This window comes from Lampris incognitus, chromosome 21, assembly GCF_029633865.1.
Source record: "Lampris incognitus isolate fLamInc1 chromosome 21, fLamInc1.hap2, whole genome shotgun sequence".
In the NCBI taxonomy this organism is placed as follows: Eukaryota; Metazoa; Chordata; class Actinopteri; order Lampriformes; family Lampridae; genus Lampris; species Lampris incognitus.
In genome coordinates, this window is record NC_079231.1 from 2,182,275 (window position 1) to 2,199,777 (window position 17,503).

The 17,503-nt window shown below is 44.9% G+C and overlaps 1 protein-coding gene across 2 annotated transcripts in view; it reads right to left on the reverse strand.

The window, feature by feature from the left end:
* sh3yl1 (SH3 and SYLF domain containing 1) overlaps positions 1–17,503 on the reverse strand; it is a 47,861-nt gene that overhangs the window by 17,369 nt on the left and 12,989 nt on the right. For both annotated transcript variants that reach the window (XM_056301340.1, XM_056301341.1), the window contains 3 exons: positions 11,760–11,870; positions 11,151–11,264; positions 10,095–10,159 (listed from right to left, as the gene is read on the reverse strand). In XM_056301340.1, coding sequence (XP_056157315.1) covers positions 10,095–10,159; positions 11,151–11,264; positions 11,760–11,870 — 290 coding nt within the window. The remainder of the gene's footprint in view (positions 1–10,094; positions 10,160–11,150; positions 11,265–11,759; positions 11,871–17,503) is intronic.

Here is a 17,503-nt window from a genome sequence, read left to right on the forward strand (position 1 = left end):
CCTGGATGTCTGAAATTTTTCTCAAATTTAATGGGGAAAAGTCTGAGATCATTCTGTTTGGTCTGAAAAATTCCATCAAAATTCCCTTTTGTTACTAATCTTGGTGGTCTGTCAGGTAGTCTTAAGCAGGCTGCTAGGAATCTTGGGGTAATATTTGATGCTAACCTCGGTTTTGACAATCAAATCAAACATGTTGTTCAGTCATTCTTTCTCCAGCATAAGGTAATCTCCAAAATTAGGCCATTTTTATCAATTGCCGATCTGCAAAAAGTTTTACATGCTTTTATCTATTATCGGCTTGACTACTGTAATGCACCTTACTTGGGTATCAGCAAGGGCTCCCTCCTCCATCTGCAGTTGGTACAAAACGCCACTGCTTGGCTCATTACCAGGACAATGAGGCATGACCATACCACGCCTGTGCTTGACTCCCTACACTGGCTCCCTGTTAGATTTTGAATTGATTTTAAAAGGAGAAGACACACTCCTTCCAGGACAGCAATGTACACATTTTGGACAGAGAAGATAGATGGTTTGAAAGAGGGGTGAAGGAAGCCATCTATGTGAAACTGGAAAAACCATCCCTCAACAGAGGAGAAGGTCTGCGACATCACCTATCTCCCACTTACAATGCCGTCCTTTCATCTCTACCCAGGAGGCTCAAGAAGCCTAGCCTCCAAGAACAACAGTCGCTCACTAATGGCTCCAACGACTCTCATGACCACTGAATAATGAAGTCGAAACTAACACCCCCAACGACCGTCGCTGCTAAGCAAATGCAAATCAATAGTTCCGATGGCGAAGGGTGCGGCTGGACATCGGAGCACAGGAGAGCCACGCACATCAATAGCTCCGATAACGACGGGCGCGGCCAAACATCGGTACACAAAAGAGCCACTCACATCTATGGCTCTATTAGCGACGGGCGTTGGTAAACATCGGGACACAAAGAGCCACGCATATCTATAGCTCTGACAACGACTCCAAGAGGATAAATTCTGAGTCTCATCAGCAGCCAGTCAGACTAGCTTGGTCTAGTCAGAAAGGCAGAACTGAGGAAGCCTCTTGGAGGAGAGGCGAAACGTCTTCACGGATATATACCAAGTCCAGTTGCACTTGATTCAACTCCTTTGGACAACCATGACCTGGATGAATGAGAACATTCACAGACAAACTTCAGGGATGTTTTGAACCAACAGACTGGTCAGTCTTTAAGGATCCAGCCTCGAGTTTGGCCGAGTATGCTGAATCGTTCACCGGCTATGTTGAATTATGTGTGGATAACTGTATCCCAGTATGGACTGCTCACTCCTACCCCAACCAAAAGCCCTGGATTAACAGCGACATCTGCCTGAGGTTGAGGGAGCGTACCACTGCTTTTAAATCAGGGGACAAGGAATGCTACACAAAAAAAAAACCAAACAAACCAGACATGACTTACAGAGAGCCATCCAAGCTGCTAAAAGACAATACAGGGACAAACTGGAAAATGACTATGGTTATCGTGGTTTATACTGATGAGGAGACTGGCTGGTAGTCCTTTTTATGAACTTTATTCAGGAACAAAGAACACCACGCGTGCATGCACGTCTTAACCGACCAGTTCCGTTCACACAGCCACCTGAGAGCGCGCCTACTGGCCTCTCATAGTATTACCTATAGTATAGGTTCACCACCTTATTACTCTGTGTATATGTTCAAACCCATACACTACAGTCCCCTTTTCCACAAAAACAAAAAAACAAAACAATCACATTATAGACTTGTTTGTTTCACTATCTATCAGTTTGAACTTACTGCATTAAGAAACATAAATGCCTTTGTTCGTCTTTTTAACGTAAACTTAAAGTGGACATACGACACTGTCCTCAAGACCACTACGAAATGTTTAAAGGTCTGGCTTTGAATGTTTACCATATCTATTCTTGACATCAATACAGTGTTACACTCTTCATACGTTCATTCTTCATACTATACAGTCACTACATTTTTTAAGAAGTCTGTACACTCTTTGTGCCCAGTCTTTGTACACTGTCACTGGGGTCAGAAGTTTCTAGAACATAACCCTTTGTATGAGCATAACTTTTACTGTTAGCCCATTTGAAAATCATTGAATTTGGTAGGCTGCTTTGCCAGTCTGCCAGTCCCGGTGTGTTGGACCTGTGTGTCTGAACAGTCGACTGATTATTCGACATTTATTGTTGTGTCATGTACATGTGGTTCTGCAGTCTCGCTTGGAGGTGTCTGCTCAGTGACACCGACATTACCGTCCTCTATTTCAGTATGTGTGTCATTCCTAAGTGTTCTCAAGTGCCTCCTATTCCTCCTGTACCTTTGTCCTGCATTCGCCACAACATTATATGACCTCGGCTCCTGCCTCTTCTGTTCTACCAGGGCAGGTTTCCAGCCTTGTGGAGTCTCTTTACTGACAGCCATTCCTGGTTCGAGCACAGAGAGAGGTCTTGCATGTTGGTTGTAGTACTCTGCTTGTCTTTGTTGCAGTTTAAGTAGCCTCTGCTTTACTGTTGTCAGATGCCTCGGTTTGAGCACAGCACTGGCTATTGGCAAAGTGCTTCTTAGACCCGGCCCATCAGCATTTCTGCAGGAGAGAGCCCAAGTCCAGTCACAGGAGTGTTCCTGAAAGTCAACAGAGCCAGGTGGGGGTCTGTCTTAGTCGGCTCCGCCTTCTTCAGCATGAGTTTAATAGTCTTTATTGTGCCTTCTGCCATCCCGTTAGACTGTGGATAGTCTGGGCTTGAGAATGTCCATGTTATGCCCCAGTCACTTGCAAACTGACTCATCTCAGCACTAGTGAATGGCATGTGGTCACTCACCACTTCCTTTGGAACACCATGTCTGGAAAACACAGCCTTAAGCTTTGCTGTTACTGTGCTTGCTGTTTTGTCACACACGGATATTTTGAGAAATAATCTACTGTGAGGAGGAAAGATTTGTCTTGTAGCTCAAAAATGTCCACACCTACTTTGTTCCATGGTAGCTCTAGCAGCTCATGGGATTTTAGTGGCTCCTTCTGATTCTTCGGTAGGTGTTGTTGACAGGTGGGGCAGCTCCCAACCATTTGCTCTATATCAGCCGATATGCCTGGCCAATATAGATACTTGCATGCTTGTTCTTTGGTCCGTTGTAGTCCTTGGTGGGCTGTGTGCAGTCTCTGTAGCATGTCTGATCTCAGCTTTTTAGGGATGATGAATCCGTCTCCTGTCATCAAAACTCCCCCATTTACTGTGATTCTATCCCTGATCAGCCAATAGACTTTCAGCTCAGCATCTGTCTGTTTGTTGTGCTTTGGCCATCCTCTCTGGTGAATGTCTAGTAGCTTTTGCGAGGTCCGGTTCTCCTCAGTTGCCATCTTAAGCCTCTCGTGCATCTCTCTTCCCAGAGCCTCAGTTGCTTCCTTCCCAGGCATGTACTTGATGTGGAGATCGTAACGCTGAAGCTGTAGCAGCACTCGTTGTAGTCTGGCAGGTGCCTGTCCTAATGGCTTTGTGAATATAGCTTCCAGAGGCTTGTGGTCTGACTGCACCACCACATGTGCACCAAACACGTACTGGTGGAATTTTCGTGTGCAGACACGACTGCAAGCAGTTCTTTTTCAATCTGCGCATAGTTGTGCTCAGCCTGTGTTAGGGCTCTGGATGCATATGCCACTGGCTGTCCTCGCCGTAGTAGGCACGCACCCAGTCCATCTTTCAATGCATCAGCTTGGAGGACTATCTGCTGATTTGGGTCGAAGAATTTCAGCACTGGAGCCTCAGTTAGTGCTGTCTTGAGTTTGTTCAGGGAAGCATCGTGTTCATGTGATCACAACCACTGCATGTCTTTCCTCAGTAGCTGCCTTATAGGTGCTGTCACTGCTGCTTCATTAGGTATGTATTGGGACAGGTACTTAGTCATACCTAGTAGCCTTTGTAGACCCTTTCTATCTTCTGGTGCTGGCAATGTGTACAATAACATTCACCTTGTCACTGGCTGTACTCCCGCAGGGTTTATCACGTGTCCCATGTACGTCATCTCCGTCACTTTGTACTGCACTTTGTCTGCATTGAACTTGACATTCATCTCTTTGGCTCTCTGTATTACCTTGTGCAGTATCTTGGCATGTTCCTTCTCATCAGCTGCAGCGATGATCGTATTGTCGGCTATCACCTGTACACCATCAATTTCACCAAATGTTTCACTGTTCTTCTGTTGGAAGACTTCGCTGGCTGATTTTATACCGAATGGAAGGCGCGTGAACCTGTAACGCCCCCATGGCGTGTTGAAGGGGCATAGCAGAGACGATGCTCTGTCGAGCTTAATTTGCCAGTATCCATCTTTTTCATCGAGTATTGTAAATATTCTCTTGCCAGTCTGCTTTGGATATCTGTGGGTGTTGGTATGGAGTAGTGCTGTCGTCTGATGGCTTTGTTCAGCTCTCGAAGATCAAGGCAAAGTCTGAGTGAGCCATTTTTCTTCCCAGTTATTACCAAGCTGTTCACCCACTGTGTCGGTTCTGTTACTGGAGTGATGACATCAGTTTTTCCAGCTGACTCAGTGTCTTTTTCAGGTTGTCCATGATTTTTCTGCAGCCATGGATCACGGGGGTTACTTCTGGGTCAATGTGAATATGGTGCTCACCAGGGAACTCCCCAAGCCCCTGGAACACCTCTGGATACTGTCGCACCAGCTCTTCTTTGGTTGCAGGTGAGTTCTCCTTGATTTCATCAACATGCCTGACCAAGTTCAACTCCTCACATACTGCTCTTCCAAGAATTGGAGATGCTGACTGCTTAATGACATAGAACTGGAGCTTGGACTCTGCTTGCTCAGTACTGCATTTCAGGTAGGTGCTACCAGCTGGCTTTATCTGGTAACCACCATAGGCTCTTAGTACTGTGTTTGTGGGACTCATGCATACTTTTCCTGGGAGTTTTCTGACCTGTTCTAGAGGGAGAACACTAGCGTCAGCACCTGTGTCTAATTTAAAGATGGTGGGCACTCCTCTAATTGACAAAGTAGCTCGCCACGGCATATCACTAGCTTTACTCAGTGCATTTACCTGGGTGCACTCCAGACTGCCCACAAATAGTGAATCCACTGTCTGCACGGCTTGCACTCCTTTCATTCTGCACATCTTGGCAAAGTGATTGCCCTTCCCACATGGACATGCTTTTGAGCCATGTGTCTTTTTGCATCTGTTGCATACTTTTGTTTGGTTGTCATATTTATCCTTTTTTTATTATTATTAGCACTGAACGCCGTTTGGTTGGCCTTAGCTTTATTTTGCCTTATTGGTCTTGTTGCCTCCGTTATTGCATGTGCCTGATTTTCCTTCTTTGTGCGCACCATTATGCTGATTTGCTCCTTGGCTATCTCTGATGCCCTGCAAATATCAATGGCTTTAGCTAAAGTCAGGTTAGATTCTCTCAGCGGTTTCTCTTTTAGATGCTTATCTGTCACACTGAAAACGATTTTGTCTCTCAGCGTGTCATTTTCGGTTATACCGAACTCACAGTCTTTGCTCCTGTGTTTTAGCTCTGTGACAAATTTGTCGATGTGCATCTGTTCTTGCATTGCATACGTCCAAAACCGGTGCCTCTCAAATACCACGTTTTTGTTTGGCGTACAGTAGTCTCTGAACGTCTGCAATATGTGGTCCACCTGCACGTCTTCAGGCTCGGCCCTGGCTATACCAAGTGTGTTGTACACCTCTAGCGCTTCTTCGCCTAGCGTGTGCAGTAGTATTGCCACTTGCGCCTCCTTTTCCTTTTTCCACATTTCAGTTGCCATCATGTACAACCTCTGTCTTTGCTCCCATCTGCGCCAGTTTTCACATATGTTGCCTGTTAATACTAACGGAGAAGGTGATTTAAACTGCTCCATTTGGTTTTCTCTTCCGCGTCAGCGGAACCCCAAACATGACTGACTTTAACGTCTACGTTGTCACGGGAACTTTGCAACAAGCTCACCATTCTCTCCTCCTCTCGCTCTCTCGTCTTCTTCGGCGATTAAACAGCAAACGCCGCCACTTCTGACACCATGTTGTGGTTTATACTGATGAGGAGACCGGCTGGTAGTCCTTTTTATGAACTTTACTCATACGTGCATGCGTGTCCTACCCAACTTCCGTTCCATTTACACATCCGCAGGAGAGTGCACCTACTGGCCTCTCGTAGTATTATCCATAGTATAGGCTCATCGCCATATTACTCTGTGTATATGTTCAAACCCATATTCTACTCTTGTGTGATTTGCAGCACATGTGGAAGGGACTGCAGGCGATTACGCACTATAAATCTAAACCTAGTGTGTCTATCAACACCTCTTCCTCTCTCCCGGATGAGCTTGTCAAATTTTATACCCACTATGAAGCTCGCAACTTGGACCGAGTGACAGCGGCATAGTGCCCACCTGATCAAGTCAATCTACAGGTGACAGAGGCTGATGTGAATGAAACTTTTAAAAGGGCTAAGGCTCATAAAGCTGCTGGCCCAGATGGCATCCCTTTCCGTGTTCCCAGGGCATGTTATACTCAGCTATCTCAGGAATCATGAACACTTAATTTGTTCTACACTACATCAACTACAAGAACACATATCCAAACCAACACATATCTCCAAGCTAACACATATATCCAAACTAAAAAAAAAAATCACTGTCCAGGAGAAAGAACGCCAGCCAGGACGACTGTCAGAACTGCCGGTCTGCATGGGCTAGCAGTTAGCTTAGCCTGCCCCGCTTTCACATCCTGCCAGACCGCCCTCGGTGTTTCCTCTTCGGGCACAGCTCCGGTCAGGGCCGTGGTCCTTGGGCCCACAGAATGCAGCAGATCAAGCTCCCTCAGCCGATCCAACACCAGCTCTTCCAGCCAGACACCTTCGACACACCTCCCCGCACTCCACACGACGGCACTAAAAACACAGTCAAGGCTAGGCGAGGCTGCCGCCAGACCGCCCCCGGTGTTATAAGAACTGCCGGTCTGCATGGACTAGCAGTTAGCTTAGCCTGCCCCGCTGCCACGTCCTGTCAGACCGCCCTCGGTGTTTCGTCTTCGTGTGCAGCTCTGGGCAGGGCCGTGGTCCCTGGGCCCACAGGACGCAGCAGACAAAGCTCTCCCAGCTTATCCAGTGCCAGTTCTCCCAGCCATCAACCGAAGACAAACACTGATGCAGACAAAGACACTGCATGGATGGTACTGGGTAAGGTTGCCACAAATGTGAATTCACGCTGCCATCTTTCCACACCGGGAGTGGAAAAAATTCAGGGTTTTTACTGACATTTTTAACCTGACCCTGTCATTGTGTGTGCACTGGTGTTTTAAGAAAACCACCGTTGTGCATATACCTAAGACAACACCTTTCTCTTGTCTTAATGACGACCAATCTGTTGCTTTGACCTCTGTTATTGGAAAGATTGGTTACATCATATATAAAATGTATCATTCCTGCTACCCTTGACCCATTACAGTTTGTCTACTGTTCCAACACATCTGTAGATGATGCTATTCTCACTTGCTGTGCATACAGCTTTAGTACACCTTGAAAAGAAAAATACCTATGTCGGAATGTTGTTTATTGATTACAGCTCTGCTTTTAATCGGCTCTGTGCATAACTGTAGTCCACTGACTTCCGGTTTCTACTGCAGTGGTCATACCAGTTTCCTGTTTGTTGGCGTGTGCTATTGACAATGGCATATTTTTCGCGATGTCTGCAAGATTAACCATGGATAAATATCAACAACATGCACACAATCGTCGACAAACTTTCACCTGCACCTACCAGCAAACGGGTGAAAAGTTTCAAGTTGTACATGTCAAGTTACGTCCACAATTATGAGGATAAGCGGATGGACGGAATTGTGGGTGTGACTTGATATGTACAACTTGAAACTTTTCACCTGTTTGCTTGTAGGTGCAGGTGAAAGTTTGTCGACGATTGTGTGCATGTTGTTGATATTTATCCCTGGTTAATCTTGCAGACATCGCGAAAAATATGCCATTGTCAATAGCACACGCCAACAAACAGGAAACTGGTATGACCACTGCAGTAGAAACCGGAAGTCAGTGGACTACAGTTATGCACAGAGTCGATACAATTGGTCTGGGTAACTATCTGTAATTGGCTATTTGATTTCCTGACAGGAAGGCCCCAGACTGGTAGAATAGGTAAAACATACTCATCTACATTAGTTCTTAGGACTGGTGCACCTCAGGGCTGCTGTCTCAGTCCCCTATTGTACAGTCTGTTTACACACAACTGTGCTGCCAGATATGACAATAACAGAATCATTAAATTCGCAGATGACACCAGTGTTTGGACTAATAAGTGACAGTGATGAGAGGGCCTTTTTAGGAGGGAAGTGGAAGATATAATCATATGGTGCCATGATAAAAATCTCTCAATGTCAAGAAGACAAAAGAAATCATTGTTGACTTTAGAAAGATCAGAGAAAATCACATTCTTATTTCCATCAACTGGTCATCTTGTCTCCTCCAACTGCACCCTACTCTCGCTACAGATCACAATGTCATCCGCGAACATCATCGTCCACGGAGACTCCTGCCTGATCTCGTCCGTCAACCTGTCCATCACCATTGCAAACAAGAAAGGGCTCAGAGCCGATCCTTGATGTAATCCCACCTCCACCTTGAACCCAGCTGTCATTCCAACCGCACACCTCACCACTGTCACACTTCCCTCATACATATCCTGCACCACTCCTACATACTTCTCTGCAAGTCCCGACTTCCTCATTCAATACCACACCTCCTCTCTCGGCACCCTGTCATAAGCTTTCTCTAAATCTACAAAGACACAATGCAACTCTTTCTGGCCTTCTCTATACTTCTCCATCAACATTCTCAAAGCAAACATCACATCTGTGGTGCTCTTTCATGGCATGAAATCATACTGCTGCTCGCTGATCATCACCTCTCCTCCTCTTAACCTAGCTTCTATTACTCTTTCCCATATCTTCATGCTGTGGCTGATCAACTTTATACCTCTGTAGTTGTTACAGTTCTGCACATCACCCTTGTTCTTGAAAATCAGTACCAGTATGCTTCTTCTCCACTCCTCAGGCATCCTCTCCCTTTCCAAGATTGTGTTAAACAATCTAGTTAAAAACTCCACTGCCATCTCTCCTAAACACCTCCATGCCTCCACAGGTATGTCATCAGGACCAACTGCCTTTCCACTCTTCATCCTCTTCATAGCTGCCCTCACTTCCTCCTTGTTAATCCGCTGAACTTCCTGATTCACTATCCCTAAATCATCCAACCTTCTCTCTCTCTCATTTTCTTCATTCATCAGCCCCTCAAAGTACTCCTTCCACCTTCTCAGCACACTCTCCTCGCTTGTCAGCACATTTCCATCTCTATCCTTGATCGCCCTAACTTGCTGCACATCCTTTGCAGCTCGGTACCTCTGTCTAGCCAATCAGTACAAGTCCTTTTCTCCTTCCTTAGTGTCTAACCTGTCATACAACTCACCATACGCCTTTTCCAATGCCTTTGCCACATCTCTCTTCACTTTACGCTTTTATGCCAAAAGACCAACTTTTCTGTCAACAGTGTGAAGACGATGCTGTCGAGACAGAGCTGCACTTTTTAGCTGAATGCAAGACATTCCAGGAAATCCTCGATTACTACTTCCAGAAATTTGAGGAGAGACACCCCAAATTCACTGCCCTGCCACACCCCAGAAAACTGCCCCACCTACTAGGTGAACACAGAGACAGCTGTACTGTGGCTGCACAGTATGTTCTAGCCTGCCACCATCTGAGGGACACTGAGTGATACCCCGTACTCCTTCCCAATGGGGAGGACCGGGACAACACTCGGACACACACACACACACACACACACACATACACACACACACACACACACACACACACACACACACACACACACACACACACACACACACACACACACACACACACAACATGGCATTACATAGCAAGTGTTGAAGGTTGTTTGTGTCCACATTGATATGTGCCTGTGTGTGTGTCTGTGTGTGTGTGTGTGTGTGTGTGTGTGTGTGTGTGTGTGTGTGTGTGTGTGTGTGTGTGCACATCTCTACACACATACCTCAACTCCTATCTCAAATCCTCCTCCCAGACCAGCAATACCAATGGCAGAGGGTGCGGACCAACCTGCAGACACACACAAACACACACACACACACACACACACACACACACACACACACACACACACACACACACACACACACACACACCAGATTGTGTGTTACTGAGCGAGTGAGACTAAACTGATACGAGACTAAGCAGCTGAGGCAGGGCTGGTCCTCAGAAAGGGGTTTAGTGTGCGCGTTGTGTTTGCAGCGTGGTGTGTCCATGTGATTTGGTGTGGGTTTGGCGTGTTGTGGTTTGGAGGGAGGACAGGCCCGCGAGCACGGCTCCAATCAGCCAGAACATGTGAGCTGGCTGCTGAGGGCCCCTCTGTTGCAGCTGGTAAATAGCCTTTTCTCCGGATTCCCAGGAAAACTTGCCCGTGATGCTGATGTGGACGAAGAGGGGGAACATCTTTGTTGTATTACAAACACACACAACTTCCTGTTTAGATTTCCCTCCACTTCCCACAAGTCCCCCTCATCTACAAACTCCGCCAGACTTTTCAAACTCCTGAGCCGTCCAGGCTAGAATCTTACAGGAGAACCAGACCACATCAGATCCAGACCCCCCAGCAGTGGACCTGGCCAAAGACCACCAGGTCTTTCTGATGTTACAGTAACACAACCATCTTATATTTACTACACTGCACTTTAGTACAACTGACAACACTCTGCCTCTATTGTACTGACTCATATATGTGTACACACACACACACACACACACACACACACACACACACACACACACACAGGCAGACACACTTGCTTACTTAGGGTCAGGGTTAGACTCTCTGTCTCACTCTCTCTCTCCGCTCTCTTTTGCTCTCTCTCGCTTGCTCTCTCTCTAACCCTAACCCACACAGACAGGCAGACAAGACAGACAGGCAGACAAGACAGAAGACAGACAGACAGGCAGGCAGGCAGACAAGACAGACAGACAGGCAGACAGACAGACAGATAAGACAGACAGGCAGGCAGGCAGACAAGACAGACAGGCAGACAGCTCTTACGTCCGTCTGTGAGTCGAGCGATGACAATCCCACTCCCACCACGGGCAGTGATCATGAAGCCGGCCTTGATGACAGAGATTATGGCAAGACCTTGGGCCTTGGCGATCACATGAGCTGCAAACACACACACACACACACACACACACACACACACATGCAGGAAGACACACAAAATGGGTATTTACATATGATCCATTAAAACGCAACTAATTTTTCCAATACGCTGCCTGTCACACTGAGAGAGCGAGAGTGAGAGAGCAAGAGAGAGACCGAAGGAGACTGAGGAAAGAGAGCGAGAAACAGCGAGGCAGAGAGAGACACAGAGAGAGAGAGAGAGAGAGAGAGAGAGAGAGAGAGAGAGAGAGAGAGAGAGAGAGTCAATGTACACACATTTTAATGTATCAAACACTTTGGCAACACAAATGAACAATTTGTCATGCCAATAAAGCCAACTGAATTGAGTTGAGAGAGAGAGACAGAGAGAGAGAAAGAGCAAGAGAGAGAGTGAGAAAGAGAGAGAGACACATCCAGAGAGAGAGACACCATCAGTGATAGAGCAAGTGAAAATGCAGCAGGATGGTACACACCCACAAACACACACGAACGTACCAGGAATGAGTTTGTCTGGGCCAGTGCGGTTGGAAATTTCAGTGAACTCTCGCAGGATCTTGGCGGCTTTCTTGGCCTCCGACTTCAGGTTAGAGGGAATTGGGTTGTTCACTACACAATGTAAGGAAACAGACACAAGAGCAGACACACAGAGAGACATAGCATGTTAATGCACTCACATTAGGAGTTCAGTTGTTCCCTCCTGATGCATACTAAGGGCCCATGACCCCGGTGGCCTGCTGCCATGCTGAAAGTGGCTAGAGACAGGGATGATGGATGGGCCCATCCATGTTACGTCAGCTCTTTAAGGTCAACCAAATGGATTAACATAAGAGATGAAGCCTTTCTGTTCTCTGGCGTATTAGTCCTCTGGAGGGCAGAACTCTGTGGCCCAATTATGTTTCTTATGTACTTTGTTTTAACCAACAACTCTCGATCAGGCCCTGAAAACACACAGTACTGTTGGTTTTCTATTATGACCGGTAGTTATCGAGATGGTGTAAAAACTCTCTGATTAGCAGATGAAATATGTGACGGAGGAATGAGTCAGCATACCGAACCACTCCCACAGCTCTTCAGAAAACTGACAATAGTTGTGGATGAAGGTATAAAACAATCAAAATGTCAGAACTGATGCTGAATGTTTCATCTTTTCGATATGAAAAGTTAAATCTGATTAGTGGTTTAAAGTTGAGCCCTGATGATGTATTTCAGTTGCACAATCTGAGGCTCTAAATTCAGGTTGAACAGTGAATCCAGGCCAGTTTGTGTTTGAGGGTTTTTACACATCACCAAACAGTACAACAATGTACAATGACCTTTCCCTGGATATTAGATTTTTAGATAGACATTTGTGAATAAACAATGCTGGATATAAAAGGAAAATGTTTTTGTTTTCTCAAAAATAGTTCAATCCATCAGGTAAACTGCAGCTAACAAATGTGTAAATGTAATTTGTTGTTTAAATTTGCTTCCACACTTTGTGTGGAGTTCAGCAAGTCAGTGCTTCCAGTGTCACCCCACATAACATGTAGCTCTGAGGTACTTTGGACAAAACATGGACAAGAAAAACAGATCGAGGGAGGAAAATGAGAAGGTTGAGCTAACAGATGTTGTTAAAAAGTATTGTTGTGTGGGATCAGAGAACAGTCTTAACCTTGTTTGTTGGAGTGTGTACGTCAGCAGGGCTGACTCTCCTGCAGGCTAGGCTAACAGGAGAAATGACAGAGAACCAGTCAGCCTGCATGCCTGTTGCATTAAGCACCATGTTCAAAACACATGACAGGAGTGACGCCACGGCCTGGGGTCGCCCGCTGCAGGTCCACATCATAGCAAGCAACCAGGGCTGGCTACCTGAACCCAGCTGACCTGGTTTCGGAAAGTCAAGTTTATCTGGGTAGCCCTTAACATTCACAACTCTAGATACTGTAGATGATGAGGGATGACATCATCTATCCTTAGATCTCCAATTCAGGTGAGGGAAAAACCATACAGGGGAGAAAAAAACCCCTTCCTGGAGGATTCATTCATCTTCCAGGACAGATGGGGGTGTGAATAATCTCAGTCAAGAAGTTGGCTGTCTTGACTGAGATTATTTATTCAGATTCAGATTCAGACAACTTTATTTATCCTAGAAGGGCAATTCAGTTCTTACAGTCTACCCAGACATACACAAACTCACAGACAAGCGGTAATCATCCCCATGTCAGAGACAACAGACAGATCAGTACACGGGCAAGAGATGCACACTGCCACCCTCATGTGGCCCTGCATGCAGACTCACACGAGGACGAGGTGAAGGACAAAAACTCATATAAGTTAAAAGAATAGAATAATAGATAAATAAATGAAGCATTAATGTATTTATTTATTTACTTTTCTATATTTAGATGAACAATTTAGATTAATTTATGAGATTATTTAGATGAACAAATGAAACGTAAAAAAATTGACACATTTAGGACTTAAAGAGTTGTGATTTAGTCAACAACTAGATATTAATAGGAGACAGAACTGGGAATAGTGGTCATAGTAGTGGAAGGAGAGGGAAAGTAATATTCAAGAGTTATTTTGCTACATATGATCATGAGGAAGTGGCCTATTACAAAGCCATGTGGGACCCCAGCCCTGATGTCTGCAGGAGATGGTTATGAAGTGTCCATAAAGAGCCTTCAGGTGACATAATTTTCCTCCTGTGGATCTTCATTTCGGCCATCTTGTATCCGCTGATTCCATTTGTAAAGTTATGATTCAGCCAAGAGTATGAAACCTGCACGCATCTATTCTCAACTAATTTTTGGACCAATTATTTCCATAAGGAGCGCGGCACGGTGGCGCAGTGGTTAGCGCGGTTGCCTCACAGCAAGAAGGTCCTGGATTCGAGCCCCGGGGTAGTCCAACCTTGGGGGTCGTCCCGGGTCATCCTCTGTGTGGAGTCTGCATGTTCTCCCCGTGTCTGTGTGGGTTTCCTCCAGGGGCTCCGGTTTCCTCACACAGTCCAAAGACATGTAGGTCAGGTGAATTGGACCTACTAAATTGAAATTGTCCCTAGTTATGAATGTGTGTGTGTGTGTGTGTGTGTGTGGGCCCTGTGATGGTCTGGTGGCCTGTCCAGGGTGTCTACCCACCTGCTGCCCAATGACTGAGAGCAGGATCAGCGGTTCGGATAACGGATAATGGATGGATGGATGGATGGATGGATGGATGGATGGATATTTCTCTAAGGATTCACCGGACCGATGTTGTGTTAAGATTATGTCAGGCTATGAACAGCTAGCACTAGGTAGCTGATGCCTTTGTCTTAGCTCACCAATCAGATCCATATTAGCTGCTCTGCTAAGTTAGCTTTATGGCTAGTTATCGAGCTAACAAAAACAATTCTGTTGTTTGTTGGCTAAAATAACAAGTTCTTATGAAAAGGGGCTGGAGCAGACCAGACTGTGTGCCAGTTTTAAGATAAGATAAGATAAGATAAGATAAGATAAGATAAGACAAGATAAGATACTTTATTGTCACTGTGCACACACAATGACATTTCATTTGGTGACTCTCAGACCAGCAGCACTAGACAAGGTCAATGGTTAAAAAAACAAGATTAAAAACAAGGACAAACAACATTTAGTACAAACAAGTGAGGTAGTAAAAGTAAGTGAGGTAGCAACCATTTCAGGTCCCAACCATTGCCATGTGGAAACAAGGATTTATTATCAGGCCATTAGAAATTACATAACCCCCAAATACCTCTTTTTTTGGCTTGGTTGTTCTATATTTAGATATTGCTGATTCATGGCCAGCTACACAATGTTGTTAGCTGTGGGTGCCGGAAGATATTTGACATGACTGAAAGGGCTCTGTTATGACAAAGACGTTTGGATTGAGTAGACGGATTGGGCGCTAAACAAACTGTGTCTAAGATGCTCATGTAGTACTAAAGTGGTAAATTAAAATTCCCTGATCCTGTGTGTCAAATGCTGCAATTAGAAGTGCACTGTAACAAGGACAAAGATTAGATCAGATCGTACCCGGCATCTACAGTCAAAAGGTCTTCAGGCACTTTTGGAAGGGCCTCTTGTTATTGCCCCAAAACCAAAGGGGAATTTCTCAGATGTTATCTTAAGAAATCAAACAAGTACTTTCGTACTTTGACTACTCAACTCAACATTTTCTGCTTTAAAATGTCATATCAGATACAGGCAAACATGTGCCTGCTTGAAGGTGCGTTCATCAGTGAAGTTATCTGATTGGTTGGAAGAACACCTGCCCAGTCTCACCACATGGTTCATAATAACCTGCCCGGGGACTGCGGAGGAAAACTAGCTCGTTAGCTAAATCCTGATTAATGTACACTGTCTCTGCTGAATACATATATGGTTGAGAGTATCTGTTAGAAGATACTGTTTACGTTAGCTCATTGCTTTCACAAGTCAGAGATGTAGTGTAGATCTGAGCTACCACATACTTCATAACACTGCAACACGTGTAACAGTGACCACACAAGTATTAACAGTACTTCATAACACTGCAACACGTGTAACAGTGACCACACAAGTATTAACAGTACTTCACAACACTGCAACACGTGTAACAGTGACCACACAAGTATTAACAGTACTTCATAACACTGCAACACGTGTAACAGTGACCACACAAGTATTAACAGTACTTCATAACACTGCAACACGTGTAACGGTGACCACACAAGTATTAACAGTACTTCACAACACTGCAACACGTGTAACAGTGACCACACAAGTATTAACAGTACTTCATAACACTGCAACACGTGTAACAGTGACCACACAAGTATTAACAGTACTTCATAACACTGCAACACGTGTAACAGTGACCACACAAGTATTAACAGTACTTCATAACACTGCAACACGTGTAACAGTGACCACACAAGTATTAACAGGACTTCAAAACACTGCAACACGTGTAACAGTGACCACACAAGTATTAACAGTACTTCACAACACTGCAACACGTGTAACAGTGACCACACAAGTATTAACAGTACTTCATAACACTGCAACACGTGTAACAGTGACCACACAAGTATTAACAGTACTTCATAACACTGCAACACGTGTAACAGTGACCACACAAGTATTAACAGTACTTCACAACACTGCCACACGTGTAACAGTGACCACACAAGTATTAACAGTACTTCATAACACTGCAACACGTGTAACGGTGACCACACAAGTATTAACAGTACTTCACAACACTGCAACACGTGTAACAGTGACCACACAAGTATTAACAGTACACCACAACACAGCAACACGTGTAACAGTGACCACACATGTATTAACAGTACTTCATAACACAGCAACATGTGTAACAGTGACCACACAAGTATTAACAGTACTTCATAACACAGCAACACGTGTAACAGTGACCACACAAGTATTAACAGTACTTCATAACACTGCAACACGTGTAACGGTGACCACACATGTATTAACAGTACTTCATAACACTGCAACACGTGTAACGGTGACCACACAAGTATTAACAGTACTTCATAACACTGCAACACGTGTAACAGTGACCACACAAGTATTAACAGTACTTCATAACACAGCAACACGTGTAACGGTGACCACACAAGTATTAACAGTACTTCATAACACAGCAACACGTGTAACGGTGACCACACAAGTATTAACAGTACTTCATAACACTGCAACACGTGTAACAGTGACCACACAAGTATTAACAGTACTTCATAACACAGCAACACGTGTAACAGTGACCACACAAGTATTAACAGTACTTCATAACACAGCAACACGTGTAACAGTGACCACACAAGTATTAACAGTACTTCATAAAACTGCAACACGTGTAACAGTGACCACACAAGTATTAACAGTACTTCATAACACAGCAACACGTGTAACGGTGACCACACAAGTATTGACAGTACACCACAACACAGCAACACGTGTAACAGTGACCACACAAGTATTAACAGTACACCACAACACAGCAACACGTGTAACAGTGACCACACAAGTATTGACAGTACTTCATAACACAGCAACACGTGTAACGGTGACCACACAAGTATTAACAGTACTTCATAACACAGCAACACGTGTAACGGTGACCACACAAGTATTAACAGTACTTCATAACACAGCAACACGTGTAACAGTGACCACACAAGTATTAACAGTACTTCATAACACAGCAACACGTGTAACAGTGACCACACAAGTATTAACAGTACT